Source organism: Periplaneta americana, chromosome 11, assembly GCF_040183065.1.
Source record: "Periplaneta americana isolate PAMFEO1 chromosome 11, P.americana_PAMFEO1_priV1, whole genome shotgun sequence".
Lineage (NCBI taxonomy): Eukaryota > Metazoa > Arthropoda > Insecta > Blattodea > Blattidae > Periplaneta > Periplaneta americana.
The window spans coordinates 143547052-143568123 of record NC_091127.1 but is presented as its reverse complement, the minus strand read 5'-3'; the positions used below and the strand labels follow the sequence as shown (position 1 = coordinate 143568123).

Sequence of the window (21072 nt, the reverse complement as noted above, 5' to 3'; positions counted from 1 at the left end):
ATACAAGAATTACAATTTTCATATCTAGTAGGACTAATTAACCATGAACATAATTAACTCAGGTAATTTTACGTTAATCATTAAAAGTACTAGTCACTTACATTCGCTGTTATTTTCTTGTTCAGAAAGGTTTGATTATGAAGAGCCTTTTGTGCTCCCCTCATATCATCTACACATTTAAAATGAACATAAATGGCCTGGTCATCTTTCTGACGAGGTCTGATCCTGTGGCGATTAGCACCCAATAAATTTACCAACAGTTTCTTGAGAGCCTGTAAAAAAAATAAAATAAACATGCAAATAGGCTATACCATGTAATTACTTTTCAACATCCGACATTTCACTTTACTTCAATGACTCATAATTGCATCTTCATATTATGTAAACAGTTTAGAGCAAATGATTTTGCTTACCTTCTTCCAGTCACGCATAGGCTGATATACCAAATTCACAGACAATTACGATTGTACCGTACAAGATTTTTACAGAAAACAAACCCTCCTATGTCCACGTTTTGTTAATGATGCTGTAAGAAAACTGTAACAAGGAGTAGGAGGAGAAAATCTAAGATAATTTGGGTCTATATGACTATAGGATATCGGCAGTGTGTTTATGAGAATATAGCCTATGTTGGCTAGATTGGAGAATGGGGTGATGTCATGTGGTCGACGTATGTGAGAAGGTTAGTGGGTTAGTTGAGGTGATATCTCAGTGACATGAGGTCAACTTATGAGAGAAGGTTAGTGGGTTAGTTGAGGTGATATCTCAGTGACATGAGGTCGACGTATGTGAAAAGGTTAGTGGGTTAGTTGAGGTGATATCTCAGTGAGTTTTATTTACTCGTCGTGTTGGTTTACGTCGGTCATGTTGTGACGTCAGAATCGTTTGTCAAACTTGACGAAAATTAAGCGATATCCTATAACAAAAAAATCCCCGGATTTTCAAAAACAAGCGTTATAACTAGTTTTTCACTCACCCCTAAGTCTATTGGAAGGATGCCCTTCACTGCAAGTATATAACCATCCCAGGCAGGGTCCATCTTTCCTGGATCGGTTGGAGCTTCCGTTTTTTCATCATTTTCTGTTGTTTCTGATTTTTCATTTTCTTGTTTTGTGATCGAATTGTTACTTTCTTGGTTCGCTGTATTATTTTCAGAAGTGGCGCTTGTACTGGTCTTGTTTGCTTGTTCTTCTTTCTGGGATGCATCATCAACTTCTTTCAATTCAATTTTCACCGAATCTTCTTTTACTTCCGATGAGCTATCAACTGCTACACAAACGTCAGACTTAACTACATTGTCGCTAATAGAGTCTCCGGCATTTGTATCATTTGCAATGTCGTCGCGTTTATCCGAAACTATATCATCTTGTTCACATTTATCGGAAGCCATTTAGTACCTCACAATACAATTATTCTACACGTAAATAACTGCAGTTTTCAAACCACTTTGCATTTAGTACTAAAATTTAGTACATGTGGTAAACAAGCAAATCTTGAACGCTTGCACCCGCACTATCTACAATCAAGAGAAATGGTAGAAATAAAATAAATCACCATGCTAACCTATTATTCATTATAATCATAACCACTCGCATACATTGCGCTCGCACAAAAACAGAAATGGCCACTATCTCGTAACTTGTAAGCGTTGCAACGCTTGTAAGCAACGATCACTACAATCCACTATCGAACAATTCGATTGTTCAATACTATCGAATAGTTCGATTGCTGTTCAGGGTCGCCACGGACCAAAAATAAAATGTACCACATCTCTTAGAAAATTGGTCCAGCCAGAGACGTTTAACAAAGTGTATCTTTTTGTTCACTTAAAGTACGCGTTCAGAGATATCTGACTCACAATTTTCTTATCGTGAAGGTGAACTTTCTAACCATGGGGTAAGTCAGAACCAAATATATCACAAATTGACAAACTTCTGCTAGGAAAATGTTGATTATGGTGAAGTATAAATTATTATTATAATTGACAGTATCAGGGGTTTCCCGCTAAATCTAGTGTTTTTTTTTTACAATCATTAGAGAGAGATCAAATTTTTAATTTTATAATACGGATATATTTACGCACTGTTGGCGACACTGACTGTTTTCTTCGCCATCTATTCATAAAAGTTATAACTAAAGAATCCACACTTACATGAACAAAGTAGCGATCACTATCGATTAGTCCTCCTCTCGAGAAATTAATATAGAGTGGTAAAGAGACCTGAGAGAAAAAGACCTTCGGAGAGGCTGAGACGTAGGTGGGAGGATATTAAAATGGCTTTTGGAGGGAGGTGAGATATGATGCTAGAGATTGGATTATTGTTCAGGATGGGACCAATATCAGGCTTATGCAAGGGCAGTAATGAACATCTGGGTTCTTTAAAAGCCATTTCAGTAGCCTCCGTTCCTATTTTTCTTCTCCCTCTCTTGAAGTTTGTCTGAACATTACATTTCTACTCACTGCTTTTTCTTATTTAAGCATGTCCCTCTTCTTTATTGAAAAGATTTATGTTAATTTTCGTATGGTGCAAGTATCATTAGAATGAAAGAGTGTCAGTATGGAAGTATATATTGAGTTATACCCAGGCCATTGTAACCTTGCTCTTGACAGTTGTTATTTGCATAGGAAACTCTTTAAACGAAAAAATTGAATAGTGCTGTGTGGTGGCCTTCTGAACCAATCAGAACATAGCATTTTCTGTCAGCTGCTATGTGGAGCTCTGCTGTGTTGTCAGTTTGCTACATACTGTGCTATTACCACGTGTGTAGAGTGTGTGTTAGCGTTACATAAGTTATTTGTAGCACTGCTGAGAAATATCGCAAAAAAAAAAAAAATCGTCGTTCAGAAAATGGTAACTCAGGTAGTGAGAGTCCATTGCATAGTCAGGCATCATCATTGGTGTGAATGACTCGTCAATTTTACGAGCATGAGATCCCTACATTCCTGCAGATAATGTAATATAACAGACATCAAAAACTTTAGTTCTGTCTAAGAGAACAGTAATAAATAACGGAATTATATAATAATCATCATGAGAATTAATGGAGCAGAATAGCACACTCTGCAAAATTAAGTCAGGTATTGTGTAGTGAGTGGTCATTGTGGCAACGTCGCATCTCTCGCTACTAACATTATGCAAAGCTATTGATGTGCAAGGTTACAACGGCCTGAATATAGTTGAATTACATTCAGTGACTGTTTTCTGATTGATCAGAGTCTTGTAGAAAAATGAACTCAATTTTACATACAAGACGTATTAGTCCACACTTGTGGAGTAACGGTCAGCGCATCTGGCCGCGAAACCAGGTGGTCCGGGTTCGAATCCCCGTCGGGGCAAGTTACCTGGTTGAGGTTTTTTCCGGGGTTTTCCCTCAACCCAATACGAGCAAATGCTGGGTAACTTTCGGTGCTGGACCCCAGACTCATTTCACCGTCATTATCACCTTCATTTCATTCAGACTCTAAATAACCTAGATGTTGATACAGCGTTGTAAAATAACCCAATAAAATAAAAAAATAAATAAAAAAGACGTATTATAAATGTTATAAACTTACAATTAGACATGTTCCTGCCAGGGATTTATTTGAACAGAAAGAGTTTTCTACAGTTCATATTTTACCCAGATTTGAAGTGCCAGTACTGATAATTACTGGAGAATCCAAACATGCCCTACATTTTAACCATCTGTCTGGCATCCAGGAGGAATTTCTGAAAAATCTTGAATGTCCTAGATTTTGAGAAATAAACATTCGTGAGTTTTAAAATGGATTAGTGACTCGAAAAACAGCAGAATTAACCGCAACTCACCACAGCAACATGGCAATCATCAAAGATTATTGTCATATTGTCTTTGTTATCATGGCAGTGCACAAAAGATGTCGCAGCAGTGCAATGGCCCTCGAAAACGTACTGGATTGGACAGCAATATAGGCACTCTACTGGTGAATTGTTTTTAGCCTTCACAGAATGCTGGAGCATGGAACTTAATAAGAATACTAGTTCAAGAATTAAAACAGAAAATCAATATCCCGAATTTAAAAGAAAACTTACAAATTAAGCCAAACCCTTTAACTCTATTAAATATAGAATATAATCTAAATTTAACAGAAGAAATACTGAAATCAGAAGTAAACACTGAAATAATGAAACAATTGTCTTTAGAAACAATTATTATTAGGTACCTCCACAAAACTGGCTTCATTTATACACCGACGGATTCTTGATCTCCAGAGACCAAGGTGCCGGTGCAGGTGTCACATGCTGTCTCTTCTCACTTTATAGATCTCTTGGGTATGGAACAACAAGTTTTGATGGAGAAATCGTTGCAATAAGTGAAAGTCTCAGGAATCTTCTATGCCACATTAATAAATTTAAGAATGCAGTTATATTGTCAGACTCCAAAGCAGCTACTCTATCAATAGTCTCTAAACACACCTTCATCTCAAACAGCAGAAATAACTAAAATGCTCTCTCAATTAATATCACTCAATAAAAGAATTGTATTCCAATGGATACCATCCCATTGTGGAATCCTGGGAAACGAGAATGCGGATGCTTTAGCAAAGAAGAGCAGCACTGCTACTTTCAGACCTGTTACTAAATCTACATATTACTCTGTGAACAGATTTATTAAATCTACATACTTAGACTTCAACAAACAAAATTTGATAACACAATCTCAAGGGAAAAAATGGAACTCTCTGCATCATAATCCACAGTTAATTCCCGATTTACCACGAAAATCGTCTGTAGCTGCATTTAGATTGGCAACAGGCCATGATTGTTTAGCCAAACACCTGCATAGAATTGGAATATATCAGTCCCCTAACTGCCCATTGTGCAACTCAAACCAAGAAATGGATTCGGAACACCTCAAAATCTGTGCTTCAGTGGCTGACGATGATAATATCTTTGAAAAATATTGGAGTGCAAGAGGTCAAATGACTTTATTGTCAAATGCCTGGCATTAGAAAACAACAACAACAGTTCAGTTGTAACACATGTGCCAAGATGCCAAAAAGATAATATAAAAATTCACTGCTGCTTCAGCGAAGAAGTATACGTATTTACAGCAGAGGAAATGAACACGAAGCACAATGCCTTATTTGTCCTCACCAATATAGGCCTGTATGTTGCTATCACAAAGCTTATTAAATAATTTTTATGTTTCAGTGTTAATCGAGCCATGTGGGCTACTGTATTACTACAATTAATGAAATGTTTATAACGAGATTTTTTATAATGTCTGACATTGTTTTAACACGAGACTAAATTTTAAAAACTTTGGCAGAGTTTCATGATTACATTTCAAAGCAGTTTAATGTCTTGTGTATAATTGGTGAGAGTCATTGATAGTTGTCATTCTTTGTGTGAATGAATATTTTAAGAAAACATAAAAATAAATGTATATTATGATATACACCTTTTACCATAGTTGTATTTTAGATATTGTGTTCAGTTTTTCTAAATTATTCTACAATGTCCTATATTTTAAACAATTATGTCCTGAATTTCATTAAAATAATCTAGTAACCCTACCAGTAATGAAATACCAAATTATTTCGGAATATGTATGATAAGAACTTTCTCGTGTTAAATTTTAACGTACCTTGTTAACATGTTTCGACCTATTTTCGGTCATCTTCAGAACTGGTCGTTGTTGGTCTTGGCGCCTCTTGTTTCCTGTGTGGGTGCGTTCGTAGTGTAGAGTCAAAGAGTGTATGTGTTTTGAAATTGAGTTATGTGTTGAGAATATCGATGGGGTGTGTTTTCGTGTGTCTGTATATTTCATATTGTTCTACTGTGTTGAGTTTCTGGCTTTTTGGTTGGATGTGCAGTATTTCCATGTCTGTGTTGATGTCTCTGTAGGTGTGGTTGGCATTTGTGATGTGTTCTGCATATGTGGAGGTGTTTTGTAATTTTGTTATGGCTGTGATGTGTTCTTTGTAACATGTTTGAAATAATCTGCCTGTCTGTCCTATGTAGAAGTTGTTGCAGGTGTTACATTTGAGTTTGTATACGCCTGTGTGGTTGTATTTGTTTGTGTTGTTTGTGTGTTGAGATGTTTTTGTATAGTGTTATTTGTATGCGATGTTGTAGTTTAATTTCTTGAATGAGGTTGCAATTTTATGTGTGTTTTCGTTTTCGTATGTTAGTGTGATGTATTTTTTGTGTTCTTGTGTTTGTGTTGTATTCTTCTGTTTTTTGTCGTTTTGTTTTGTCTTACGTATTATGTTGTCTATTATGTTAAGGTTGTATCCGTTTTCTTGTGCTATGTATTTGATTGTGTTTAGTTCTTTGTTGTAATTATTGTATTGTGGCTACTCCTGTGTTCTGACAACATTATATTACACCGCTGCACTACAGTACAGTTCGAATCTCCTGAAGTTTGGGGCACGTTTATTTATACGGTAATAGTCAGTAGCAACAGTGCTGCATTGCCGTGTACGGATATTTGTTGACGCTGCTTATAAAAATAAAATGTGCACTCGGACAAGTACTTCGTGACAGGGTCTCTACATGTGATTAGGTTGAATGACATTATTTTTTCGAGTACAGTAGAAATAAAAATCTCATTTCTATGCCAAGCGGTTTGAATTTTATGCGTCTTATTCCCGTTCCAACTGATTCATAGTTTTTATGGTCTTCCTCCAGTGATATTTACACAGCTGCGTGTCGATAAGAAAGCACCGAGACTATTAACTGTAAACAATATCCATTCGGCAACATAAACATCTGATCGAAAATAAATTATAAAACAAGAGCCAAGGAAGCCAGTTCAATTTCTATTTGTATTGTGTGTAGGTATTCGATGTGCTTTGTGTCTTGTCAGGGAAGTCAATAATTTGTTTGTAATAACCATTTTCATTTATTATTGTATTACACTGTTTTGTTATTGAGATCCTAAGTTCCTAGGATTAAATTTTGATGAAAAACTTTTATGGAAAACACATTTAACCAATGTTGCTTCACAGTGTCTACCACGATTAAATCTCTTGAAGATCATAGCTAATAGGAAATGGGGATCAGATATCACAACAATGCGTCTATTTTATAATGCTTATATACGATCAAAATTGACCTATGGATGTGAAATATGGGGAGGAGCATCAGTAACTCATCTACAAAAAATTTCTGTTCTTCAAAACTCAGCCTTAAGATTATGCCTAGGAGTACCAAAAGCCACAGCAACTGTTGCCCTAGAAATTGAATGTAATATTCAACCAGACACTATATATTACAAAAGGATCTAAAAATACATTTAAAATTGGATCCAGATCTCAGATGTTCTTCAAACTGTCAGGTGCTATCCTGTGTAATTTCTATAAAATAAAAAAAGAAGAAGTACCATTCTATATAACAGACACACTCATTGCTAAAACTCCAGTTGTGAACGAAATTCCTCCATGGAAATGGAGAACATAGCATACAAATTCCAGGAAATCATTCCAAAAATGATCCTCCATACATTCTTAAGTTAGATGCCATGGAACTACCCTGCAGCACATATAAGGATCACCTTCAAATTTATACAGATAGCTGTCTAAATCCTAATAATGGGACATCAGGAGCAGGGTATTATATTCCAAAATATCAAGAAAGTTATTTCCTACCATGTTCATCCTCCTCCAGTCTTGACACTGAATTGCTAGCTATTGATGCTGCTCTTCCGTGTGTTACTCAAATTTCTAAAGACTCCACGGGAGCTATATTTAATATAATTAAATATGTACCAAACCTATACATACATAGAATTATTCCAATTCAGAAACAAGTAAACTAAAAAACTCCAAAAGGAAATAACATTTCAATGGATACCTAGTCATAGTGGTATACCTGGAAATGAGAAAGTCGATAATATTGCAAAACAAGCAAAATATTTGCAACCAAGACCTCTTCAAGTGATGTCTCTAGCCAGTGCTTTTGCTTCTCATTTTACAAACCTATGGATCAACAACTGGCTCTCTTCTGACAAAGGAAAATTTTTACAGTCTGTACAAAAGAAACCAAATGACCTGGAAATGTACAAAAACTTGCCCAGACATGTTCAAACATTTTTAACAAGAGCCAGAACAGGTCACATTGTTACACAATTGTACCTACATCGATTTCACATTTCTGATAAACCTACTTGTCTGTGGTGTAATAATCATGATGAAGATCTGGAACACATTCTTCTATACTGTCCATCCATAAACCACAAAAGAAGTAAATTAAAATCATCAGTACCAGTTGCAGAAGACAAAGCCCTGCAGTATATATTGACTACACCCCTACTCTGGCTACTAGCAACAGCATCTATAATGAACACTGATCAAAATACCCCTCACTTCTCGTGAAAAACAACAACTGAATATACTACAGTGGACTATAGTGGACTTTATGTTGTCAGCAAACAGCTGGATACATTAAGAAGATTGATTGTGATTATTGAGAACGGAATCTGTTTTCAACACCGGCCGCTCATCTCTCCCGCCAGGCAAGTTCGGTGGACCACGCATCACCCTATCTGTAGGTTTGACAACATCGCGCTTGCACGTTATTGGCTCTCGCGAAACTTCAGGAGATTTGGCCTCCACTGTATGTCTATTCTACTGTTATACTACTGGTAGTGTAATTTATATCCCTATTAATTTGTGAATAATACTGCTTTGATATTGTACAAGCTGTAAAATGTGATATTAACGCATAAATTACATTATTTTAATTCTATTATTCAATAGTACACTATGCAACGAGCCTATAATGGTAGTAATTAAGACGCGAGTATGTTTATGAAACTCGCTTGTGCTTGTTTCATAATTTTCATACGAGCGTCTTAATTATCATTATAGGCAAGTTTCATACGACTTTTTATGCTCGACCATATTTCTAACTTGAAATTATTCATAAGTATTCATGTTATTCTTATCTGACTGGGGAGCAGAACTGAACTTGTGCAATATCTCGTAAATTGTGAGATGTGCGCAGACGCGAAAGTATTGATTTTTTCCGAGAAACAAAAATGTCATTGACCTTGATATAATCTAGAGAGTAAAATAAACATTAATCTTGATATATCCTTGAAATTGATTTAGATATTGAAAAATGAGATGACAAATTGAATTTATTTGAATATTATTTACAATTAACGCTAATTATTATAGTAACAGAACATAACCTTCTGCGACAGTATTGGATTTCCAGCTTCCGTGATGTTTCGCTAGTTGTCTTTTGATTGCATATCCGAGAATAATCGATACTTGCGCTTTCATATTGCTACAATGGTGTTTTCTGATTGGTGGAACACCTGAACTTTAATGAATAGGTGTACTTTAATGAGGTCCATTAAAGGTGTGTAATTACTACATTTCGGCATGGTCGAGCATAAAAAAAAATTATATAACAAGCTACCACTGTATACCCTCGTATGAATTCATTTCTCAACCAACAATTAAATACCCCTCAGAAATAAGGGTGTAAGTACATAGAGAAACAGTACACCTTATAGCTTTATTCCAGCAGGGGGGGAGGGGTATTCAATTGTATTTTATGTAGTCTGTATAATATTATCTCCAATCTATCTACTCTTACAAATAATATAAACACTGAAAGAAATTATGCTCTCTATTATTTCACTCATTCATTCAGAACAAATAAAAAATTTATAATATTACTAATGATTCCTATAGTGTATTTCTTATCTTGTATTACAGAAGCCAGTAACAGGTACACAGCATTTACAAGTACTTGATATCACTGACCTAGACAGACTTCCCAAACATATTCATAAATAGTAATCGGTATCTACAAACTTCACCATCCTATTAACCACTTAAGTCTCAGAAGTTTGCGGAGAGTTTCACCATCCACCCTTCTCTTATCCTTCACGAACTCCTCTGTTGCTGCAATTTTTTCTGGATCAACTTTTAGTCGCGGAGACACTTTAAATTCTCCAAATGGTGTTAAACAGGTGCCATCATAATCGCCTTCTTCTGGTAACCCATTGGGGCACTGTATTGGTGTTATCTTCACCAAATGCTTTATTTTCCATAGCTTTGCATTTACTTCCGGGATATTCTTGACAATGGCAATATCATTTTGCTGAAATGCATAATAAAAAGTTAAAGTTCATAAAGAGGATTTCCAATGATCAGAGCCCCATGCTGATTACATGTTATCTTTACATTAGTGCATTACAGACAAAACTATGTACATGAACTTGTTCATTGTTCCATAATGTATAATAGTACATTATGCAACGAGCCTATAATGGCAGTAATTAAGACGCGAGTATGTTTGTTTATGAAACCAGCGCAAGCGGAACTGACCTTGTGCAATAGCTCGTAAATTGTGAGATGTGCGCAGACGCGAAAGTATTGATTTTTTCCGACAAACAAATGTCCACATTGACCTTGATATAATCTAGAGAGCAAAATAGATAGATAGATAGCTTTATTGATATTGTTCACAAAAGTACAAAACTTAATAATTTAACAAAAGATCTATATACAAATGTAGTTCTACATAATAAATATACAATTTCCTAAACTAATTAATCTATCGCAAATCTCAATAATTTATTGGTTCAAACTTGCACTTACGTCTTGTTTTAGTGCATGTTTAAACCAATCGTGATAACCCTTAAGACTTTAAACCTTAATTATTTGCTCCTTTTCAAAATCTAATTGTAATATTTAGGTAGAGAGCAAAATAAACATTAATCTTGATATAACATTGAAATTAAATTAGACATTGAAAAACGAGATGACAAATTGAATTTATTTGAATATTATTTACAATTAACGCTAATTATTATAGTAACAGAACTGACTTTATTTCAACTGTAGGTGATTTATTGTGTAATTGGTGAAATGAATTTGCGGGAATGTGCTTTGTGAAAGGCTGGAAAATGACGGTGAATTGATGTTAATTTGTGTGTTGTTTTTTTCGACTAAGTTTAATATTGTATTTGAGATTTCAATTTTATTTTGGATCGATTCTTCAACATAACCTTCTGCGATGTATTGGATTTCCAGCCTCCGTGACATTTCGCTAGTTGTCTTTCGATTGCATATCCGAGAATAATCGATACTTGCACTTTCATATTGCTACAATGCTATTTTCTGATTGGTGGAACACCTGAACTTTAATGAATAGGTTACTTTAATGAGGTCCATTAAAGGGCTGCTACCAGGTGTATAATTACTACATTTCGGCATGGTCGAGCATAAATGTGTTACTTTTCAGTCATTTCAATATTATTTTTGGAATTATTTGCATCACTGTTTAGTTCTTTGGAGATATTTCTGTACTTAGGCCTGTAGGGTATTTTTTATATCTAGTAAAAACACGAATACTCAAAACATGATTTTCTATCACACAGTTGTCACAGCAAGTTTATGTAGGCTTCAAATAAACACTGTAGCCTACCCTCTTTACCTAAGTTGTTAGAAAATTCCTATTTATATAGAGCCAATGCAATTAAATGGTCAGAGACTGCAGTGGGACGGGGTAGAGATTGTTATTGAAGCCAACGTGCCTATTTGCAAATTTATGTTCATATTTAATAGAATACAGTGAGGTCAAAAAATGGGCGTACCCCAGATGTGTTCTTACTTTCACTTGCTTTGTGAATGTTGAATGTGAATATTTGTACCCCCATGTTTACATTGGTACCATGGTAACCATGCAGTTATAAACAAACATGGCTGACCACAGTCCGATACCTGAATACAACCTTTCCCAACTGGTGGATTGGAAGAGGATCTCCAGATGAGCAAAATCCTTTTGCCTGGCCTCCATGAAGTCCCGAACTCACAACAACTGATAATGCTCTCTGGGGGTTCATCAGGGACAAAGTGCAAAATCACTGCCATAACACAATGGCACAATTACGAGCAGCTGTGGAAGATGTCTTCAACGAAGTGACCGTTGATTATCTCTGCAAAACATCTGCCAGGACATGGCGCAGAATTCAGCTGTGCTATGAAAATGAAGGTCTTCATACCAATGTCTTGGATTGTTAAACTATCAGGTACATGTCCATATCAGTCAATCAACCATACCCATCGTAATACATGGGGGTACGTCCATTTTGTGACCTCACTGTACAAGAGTTTACTTGTTAAAAGTCTTTTCATTTGTAGGCTAATATGTTTATATTATTTAAGAATATATTATGAAGGTAACCCATTTATTAAATCAGTTTGTTTCTGAAATCAGCAACGATATATATTTTTTTCAACTGATTACTATCAATCACTTTATGTAAAATGTAAGAAGTAAACACAGCAGCAGATAAAAGGTTCAATAAAGAGCATTACTTGCACAGAACACATTCACATGTAAAAAGTTTCGAATTTTCAATCATATTGTACTCTACAAAATTATTTATGAGCAAACAACTTTTAACCAAATTCTATGCCATCGAAATGTGAGCCCTGTTAATCATTATGCAATAAACTCTACGTACTCTTTATTAAGTTATTTCTATTTTTTCACTTTCTAAATAAGCTTTTAGAAAACCTTTCAGTCATAAAAATCTTGGCTTTGCCAATCATTATGCAATTAACAATATGAAGTTTTTATTATTTATGGTAATTCTACAGAACTAGACCAAAGAAGGCATAATTTTTTCTGCAACAATTGCATACTACGTATAGAATGGAGTAATTACTAAACACGTGATTTTACTTTCTGGCACCCAATACTTTCCACAGAATAACCTAGAACTATTCATACCTATTATATGTAGTATTACCGCCATAATAGCACATGCTGATGCCATATGTAATTTAAGTACCGGTACTTCAGTTTGCTCGAGAGGTCCAGGTGCAAATTTTTGGACAATGGGTGTTTTGGGGCCTGGATCACACCAGCAAGAAAGCATTTTTAGTTTCAGTGGAGACAGAGATTATTGTTGAAGGAGATCGTATTTCGACATAATTAACAACAGTGTTTTATATTTAAATGGTGATTCGTTCACTCGTAACATCTGATGTGAACAATATATGGGTGATACATCTATTCACTACTAGCTATGTGCAACAAGTGATCAGTTCTAGGTTATTCTGTGAAAAGTATTCGTTGCCGAAAAGTAAAACCACATACTCAGTACCCTATATTATTCGAAGTAAGCAACTGATAAAATAAACATGATAAAAGACTCCTAAGAATTATTCTGAGATCAGTAAACTATGATACAAAGTTCCTCAACTATTTCATCATAGAAAATGAGCTTCCAAATAAAATGGCAAATATTGCAACTGTTTTCAAACCCTGAAGCTGAATATATCAGCTGGAATACTGTATGACGAGAACCATACTCCAACTTAAATAGGACTACCAGTAGTTCTTTGAGACAAACCACAACAGCTGTTTTCCTTTTCACTGATACATTACACATGGATTAAATGATACCGTACCGGTACAAGATAGGCCTATAATGTTTTACACTGTACTGAAGTCCAAGGAAATTTGATAGTCTAACTCTTGCTGCAAACGATAGGCAGTGAATGAATCAATAACAAAGGAGGTAAACTAAGCTAAATAGTAAAGGTGAAAAAAACTCACCTTGCCATCTAAACGAAGCTCTTTCAGTAACTTCTTGTCCCAGTATGGATTTCCTTTCACTGGCTTCACACGCTGCACCATAAATAGTTTTGTCGGCTCATATGGAGGGTCCTTTTCATCGGGAAATCTAACACATTAAATAAACACCGTGGTAACTAAATGAATGAAAATTGTACACAAATGAAAGTGAGCGACACAATGATTAGTTTTCAGAGTATATCAATGTAATGTTAGGTTAGTTTCAGAGTATAGGCGTTGCTTAACAATTGTGCTGTAAACATATATTTTTATTTATTACAACACATGTCTTTTAACAACGCCAACGCGCACCGTTTCAATTACATTACAGGATCATTCAAGTGTTGTAATAATTAATTTTAAGTTGAGGTTATGCCATACTATACTCACCTAGGATAGTATGTAAAACCATGATATTTTATACCTCCAGGCCATCTAGTAGTTTTTGTTCTTATTTGACTATAGCTAAGTCTTACAGTGTTTCGAACAGTTCTTCCTAACATGCTTGCATTAAAAGGCAATAACTTATTTACACTTAAAAGTTAATATTTGCCAAAAGAATAACGATCTGAAGTTGTAACTATATTCAAGATGGAAGTGCCGCGCAAATGTTGTGTTGGTATACCTGTGTGATTTACTGCCAACATTAACTTTGTAGTAGCGAACATCGTTATCGACATTACCCACGTGGTTGGTCTGGTAGAGATCACATAATATAATCAAGATCCCACCCTTCATAATTAAAATTTGTCCTTTCTACTTTTCTTACACGTCTGCCTCCAGACTAGCCGGCCCAGGTTCGATTCCCGACGGGGTCAGAAATTTTCATGTAAAATTTCTACCTCAGGACTGAGAGAGACGGCGGTGTACAACTTAAAATCACTAGATTGTGCACCAATATGCCTGGGTTAAATTCCAAATCTCTCCGCAGTGCATATGAAGAGAAGGGATATGTCACTGTTGATAGTGATTCGTCCTGTCGGATGGGGACGTTATGCCTGGCGGCCCCCTTGGTTCTATTCGACAGGAGTAGACTACATGTCTGCACCAGTTTCCCCTTCTCCCTTCACCATCATTCTCACCCATTCCCTACAATACACTTACACATACACTCACCTAGTACATGACATAACTCTTCACAGATACAAATCATGCATAACATGGCCTGCCAAAGTGGTGTGCAACTTGAAAATGGGTCATAGTCTTGCCATCTATCTGGAGTATGTGGAACCCGAACCACGTTAAGTGAAGTGGGTAGGCATTAGACACATACACACTTTTCTTACACTGCAAACTATAATATTAAGTTAAAATTACCATAACAATATAGTTTTAAAACTTTGAAATGTTGGACTTCGGTTTCAGAACATCATACAAAGACCTATATAACAGAAATAATATTCGTTTTTTACAAGCTGCACCTACCTTTTTTATTTTCTTTTTCGGTAATTTTAAAGATACGATACAAAGGTATGATGTCATATCCCTTAAATAATCCTCTCAACTAACCCACTAACATTGTCACGTACCTACGTTCTTTATTGGTTAGGTGGATTAAATGAGGGGATAGCTTAGTGACATTAAGCTGAGGTATCTTTTTATAAGGCAAAAGGGATCACAGACTTACATCAAAGCCCGAGGTTTTAATAAGCTTACCATATGTCCCTAAAAAAAATGGGACAGTCCCCGTATTTTTTGTTGGGACACACAAAAGTCCCGTATTTTAATCATAATGTAACAATAAATGATTTCTCTAACTGATGTTTACTTCATAAATGAATGTTGAAATTTTTCGAAAATATTTGATTTTGAAATCAGCAAACTAATATGAATGAACTATGCCTGAAGGGTACGATACCGGTACTGTTAGACAAAAAGATAGCCTAAGTGTAGAGCACTGTGAAGTGAAGTAAATGAATTGGCATGAATAAACATTGTTCAAAGGGAATAGTGTTCTTTCTTTTGTTAACTCTGTTGTTTCTATCTTACTTAATACCATTTGTAATAACTTCTAACTTCAATTTCCTTACAGAGAATGTCGATAGTAAAAATGTCCCTTAAAGTGGCTACACATGACCCAATCTGCAGGATCCGATTTGCAGAGACCCTGCCAATCGGATGGTCTGTAGGCTTGCTGGGACAACAAAACTCTTCTTGGGTGGTTGGTTCGGACAACCACCCAATCTCTCGATTCCCTCATTCCAACACCCTGCAAGCTGGGTCATGTGTAGCACGATCGGACTGATTTCTTGTCAGTTGCAGCTTGCAGAAGTGGCGTTTATGAAGGATTGAGTGCAATGACAGTGAGTGCGACGTGAAAAATGACGGAAAAGGAAAGGAGAAAGAAGTCTGGAGGGGTATTTTTGAACTGTATAAAGATATGCCTTGTTTATGGGGCATTTCAAACGCAAATTATCTCAACAGAGATATGCGTAATCAGGCTTCAGAAATTATTCTTGAAAAATACAAAGAGGTCGATGAGGATGCGAACGTGTCTATTTTAAAAAAGAAAATTGAGAACATGCCCCGGTTGCTAAAAATCTTGAAGTCACAATTAATCTCTCTTGTACACTAACACTTTCTCTCATTACAGTATCTTGCTTTTTTTTTTTTTATTAAAGGAGCCACCATATGAAGCAGTTCACTGAAAGTATCATTATCCATTCGAAGGAAGTTTTTAAAATCTGCTGGTTCTAGTTCTTTAATACTTAATATTTTTTTCTCTCTAATAACCACTTTTTAGCCACTTGTTTTCTTTTTTCTATCTGTTTATCGTTCTGTGACAATAAACTCAATGCAATTCCAACTTTTTGAAACTTGGAAAGTGAAGGAGCCATGCTATATCTTTTCACAACGGAGCGAATCAGCCTACTGCAGGTTGGGTCATGTGGAAAGCAGAACCAGATCATCCGACCCAACCGCCCTGCAGATTGGACCGTGTGTAGCCGCTTTTATTTTCAGGAGACATTTATGGCATGCTTATCACTCCTTTAAAATGGTGACTCATGACCTTTCTTATTGACTGGGCAAAGTGAAACATAGTCATGATCTTTGCCAATATAAATATCGCTGTTCTGGAAGAACAACGATGCAACTGCAAAATTGGGGTGAATATTAAAAACACCCCTATCTTCTTCTTCTTTTTCTTCTCCTCCTTCTGCTCCTCCTCCTTATTTATTATTATTATCATCATCATCATCATCATCATCACGTATTAAGCCTGGTTGCCTGTTATGGTCTCACTCCATCATTTCAGCAGACAGCCCAAAGTTATTGTTCCTAAAGGGCGGTAATTTAGTGCTTGGCGTGATATCCTTGTTCTAAGCATCCTGAGCAGACCTACATGAGATTTCCATTTCTGTGTATAATTTTGAATTTTCTCTAAAATTGGGTCAATATTTAATTCTTTAAATATATCCAAATTTTTTTCTTGTCTAATCTAGTATAGCCAGCAGTTCTTCTAAAAACTTAATTTCATTGGCAGTGATTCGGTGTTCATCACATTTACGTATGGTCCAAGCTTCACTTCCATACATGAGAACAGGTCTCGCCAATGTTTTATAGGCTTATGTTTTTGGACAAGAGAAGGTTTGAAAATGTTATTAATGGTTATTGCATAGTCAAAGTACTGTACTAATTCAATTTCATAGCTCAAATGATGACCTAAATATTAAAAACATGAGACCTGTTCTACAGGTTTATTACAAACGTAAATTTTGCTGCGGAGATTATTTTTTCCAATGAATCCCATTACTTTAGTTTTATTAACTGAAATTTCCATCCTGTATTCCTCAGAAATGAGTTGTAATTGAAAAACAGAACATTTTTCCATCTTCAGAATCTGCTAATAATATTATATCATCTGTAAACAGAAGGACTAATATATCTAACTTTAAAATTTCTATTGATGTTCAAACTACCATGTTTTATTTTTCTCCAGTTTCTAATCATATGATCCATATATATAGTAAATAGTAATGGGTATAGGCTACAACCTTGTCAAACACCTTGAGTGATTGATTTACACTCAGTTTGATTGTTTCCAGTACATAGGCTACTGAAATATAATTTTCACAATATAATTTATGGTTGCATTTATTAATTGGTTTGGAACATGATCAGGATTTCAAATAACTTTTCTCTATTAGACCTAACTTATTAAAAGTCTTTTTAAAATCGATAAAAGTCAAATATGTCTCTTTATTAAACTCTCTTTGTTTTTCCATTATCATTTTTAGAGTGAAGTACCCATCAGCACATGATCTACCTTTCCGGAATCCATTTTCTTCTTCCATTAATTTGGTTTCATAAAATGTATATAGGTTTTGTTTTAAAAGTTTTGTGTAAATTTTATGTTCTGAATTTAGAAGACTAACACCTCTGTAATTTTCACAGTCATTCCTATCTCCTTTTTTAAAAATTGGTATTACTAGAGCCTTATGCCAATTATGTGGGGTTTTCTCCGTCTAAAATTCTGTTATACAATGTTAATAGTCGTGCTTTGAATTCACTGCTGGCATACTTGTAAACTTCCATATTAATATTGTCTCATCCTGCAGCTTTGTTGTTCTTGTGCTGGTTTAGAACATCATTTAATTCATCTATGGTAAAGTGTTCATGATGATCATTATTTGAAGTTGGACAATTTGAATTAAAGCAATAAAATGCAATATGTATTTTCCTTAAAACGTAGTGTATTTTATTTTATATTATTGTATATACATAACCCATATAGCCAATATTTCCATGAATATTGTGTGAAAAACCTCAATCATCAATGTTAATGGGGGAAGCGAGAGGAAAAACATTTCAAAAGATACGCGAAAACGCGTTCTATCATCATGCAACGAAATATATGAGAAAGGTGAATGGCCTGAAGATTTTACAGAGACAGTATTGATTCCAATATCGAAGAAAAATAATGTTTCGGAAAACGTATTATGTATCTTTCTCGTGTTAAATTTTACATTACCTCGTTAACATGTTTCAGCCTGTTATTGGCCATCTTCAGAACTGGTTGTTGCTGATCTTGGCGCCTTTTGTTTGTTTTTCCTGTGGGGATGTGTTTGTGTAATGTAATGAGGAGTCAATATGGTAAAGTGTTGTGTAATTAAGATGTACAGAAAAATAATGCCAAGAAATGTAAGGAGTTCAGGACTATCAGTCTAATATCGCACTCAGCAAAGATTCTCGACGTTGATATCCTAAAATGGAAGTGAAATTGGAAGAGGAGTACGTCAAGGATGTCCTTTATCACCTACTCTGTTCAATATCTATTTGGAGAATTTGGTAAAAAACTGTTTTCGGAACATGGGAGCAGTGATAGTAGAAGGAAGAAAAACAAACCCAAAGGACAGAGTGTGAGTTGTCAGGTCATGATGAAAAAATGATCTTTCAATTTCAAATTGAGAGAACAGATTTTGCAGGTGTTGTTATTGTTGCTGCTGCTGCTGCTGCTTCTGCTGCTGATGATGAGATAATGATGACAACCGACAATGATGATGCTGGCAAAAAATAGTTGGTATAACAAATAAGAGTAAGATAATATGTTAGAGAAAGGAACAAAGTAACATAATAATATGCATGTATGCATTCCCCCATTCATAGAATATTTATTTACAATGAACTATTAATGATTTCAAGTCAAAAACTCCCCTCAAATTGCGCACTTTTTTGAGCTCCACAAAATTTAGACAAATACAGTACAAATAAATTAGCTGCTCATGCCTCCTAACTTTAAGCTTGAAAAAAAGATGATAAGAAATTGAGTACCCTCTGCCTTGAGATAGTGCTCAAACTCTTGTGTGCCCAACTGGCAAAGTGCACAAGCTTATTTCGCATGTCATGTAATTGGGTGGGGTTTCACAACTCAACTATTGTCCCCAATTATGCACAGTTGATTCTTGATGTAACTATCGAAATAAGTTTAACTCCCTTGCAGCTAGTCTATACTATGGAGATCTGTGTGCACAGTTTGAGGTGAAGTTTCGTCATGAACTCATTAACTGTTTTCTTGTCAGTGTATATAAGAATGAACATAGCAAGACAGACTTGATCTCAATATTGGTTATCGAAATATATCGCATTTATTGCACATATATTAATACTCATCATCATAATCATAATTTCTTCTTCTTCTTCTTCTTCTTCTTCTTCTTCTTCTTCTTCTCCTTCTCCACAATCATCTACTGGAGGTTTAACTGGGACTGTCGCCCTGGTTTAACATAAACCCATGTTTGACCTTCTTGCGACCTGATATACTAGATGAACACTTTGTGGGATTCCAGTATTGAGTGAAGAACATTAAACTAGACCTGTACCAGAAACAAAACATGCATCACATTGTCAAAACAGCCTGGCATTGGAAAAATTCAAAACCACGATCATGATGTGTGATATGGTGGTGATGGTGATGATGATTATGACTACAATGTAGTGATTGTGATTACAGTATGATGAATTTAATGATCACTTAAAGTATACACATTACACCAGACTTCAACGTAAAATGGTGTTAGTACATAACTGGTATGTGACAACCATATGATGTAATAATGTAGAAGACGATACTATCAATACGAAATGTTGAATAAATAAACACATCAAGAATACCCTCCAGTCACATTTATATTATTAGTTACAAACTTATTTAAAAATGGACTATAGCTACAACCATCTCATCAAAGGACTGATACAAACCTTCAATCTGTAGAAGATTGTTGTGAGATCTATAACTGACGAAGTAGCTGGGGAATAGGTTTTCCTAAATTTTTCATGTCACTTTTGCTGCATTTCTGTCACATGATCATTTCCCAGAGTCGGATTTACGTATGTGAGGGTCCTGGGATAGCATGCATGTGGGAATTTCAGAAATCCATATGAATTGCCTCACAGCATATTTGAGGAAATGTACAAATTCGTCAATTGTAATATTAACAATGAAGTAGGCTACATAGAGAAAAGAAAAGTGCTAATTATATACAAACTGTCTTTGCTTTCTTTGCAGCAACAATGTCAGTAATGTCTTTAAAGTCCATTTCATGAAGAATATCATTTTATATTAGACCAGCTATGGGGACTATCAGCAAAGTAGGGAGGGAACGATCCTACTCACCCCACATTCGTTTGTTTGACAGGCGAGGGGTAACACAGTTGTTTTGCTAAATCAAGTGCAGTGGTGGATTCGACACACCTTGCACATCAGTAATTTCTCCGTTCTTATTTCTTGTTTCAAAATCTTTACAGTATTTTGTTTATAGGAAGTACACGTATCATACAATAATTATGACGGCCACCTACTGTCATTAGGCAAATTATATATTTTTCAATTGTATAACTATTCCTTTATCATGTGCACAAAAAATTATTGAACTGCCTTGTGATCGACATAATAAAGTATTTCTTTTTTAAAAACAATAAAGAAAAAACAAAGCTCCATTGTTATTTAACTGCACAATATATTAAAATATACAATGCTCATCATAAATTGTTTCTTTTT

The 21072-nt window shown here is 35.2% G+C and overlaps 2 protein-coding genes across 2 annotated transcripts in view; both read right to left on the bottom strand.

Moving 5' to 3' along the window:
- LOC138709381 (uncharacterized) overlaps positions 1–1527 on the bottom strand; it is a 41727-nt gene extending 40200 nt beyond the window's left edge. Inside the window, exons 1-2 of the mRNA XM_069840119.1 lie at positions 977–1527; positions 102–272 (exon numbers count right to left, since the gene is read on the bottom strand). Of these exons, the coding sequence (XP_069696220.1) occupies positions 102–272; positions 977–1390 (585 nt within the window). The 5' untranslated portion in view covers positions 1391–1527. The remainder of the gene's footprint in view (positions 1–101; positions 273–976) is intronic.
- Positions 1528–9590: 8063 nt separating this feature from the next.
- mRpL30 (mitochondrial ribosomal protein L30) lies at positions 9591–14185 on the bottom strand. Its single transcript, XM_069840118.1, has 3 exons — positions 13965–14185; positions 13557–13683; positions 9591–10085 (listed from the first exon to the last, which is right to left on the bottom strand). Exons 1-3 carry the CDS (start codon positions 14075–14077, stop codon positions 9798–9800), a joined length of 528 nt encoding a protein of 175 aa, XP_069696219.1. The 5' UTR covers positions 14078–14185; the 3' UTR covers positions 9591–9797.
- Positions 14186–21072: the final 6887 nt, after the last annotated feature.

Bases quoted from the DNA above. Each gene is read 5' to 3' on its own strand.
- mRpL30 (XM_069840118.1), bottom strand. From the start codon at position 14,077: ATGTTAGGAAGAACTGTTCGAAACACTGTAAGACTTAGCTATAGTCAA. The intron at 13,684-13,964 runs GTGAGTATAGTA...TTAATGTGTTAG, and splicing joins GGTTTTACATACTATCCTAG to ATTTCCCGATGAAAAGGACC. The intron at 10,086-13,556 runs GTGAGTTTTTTT...TATGCATTTCAG, and splicing joins AGCTTCGTTTAGATGGCAAG to CAAAATGATATTGCCATTGT.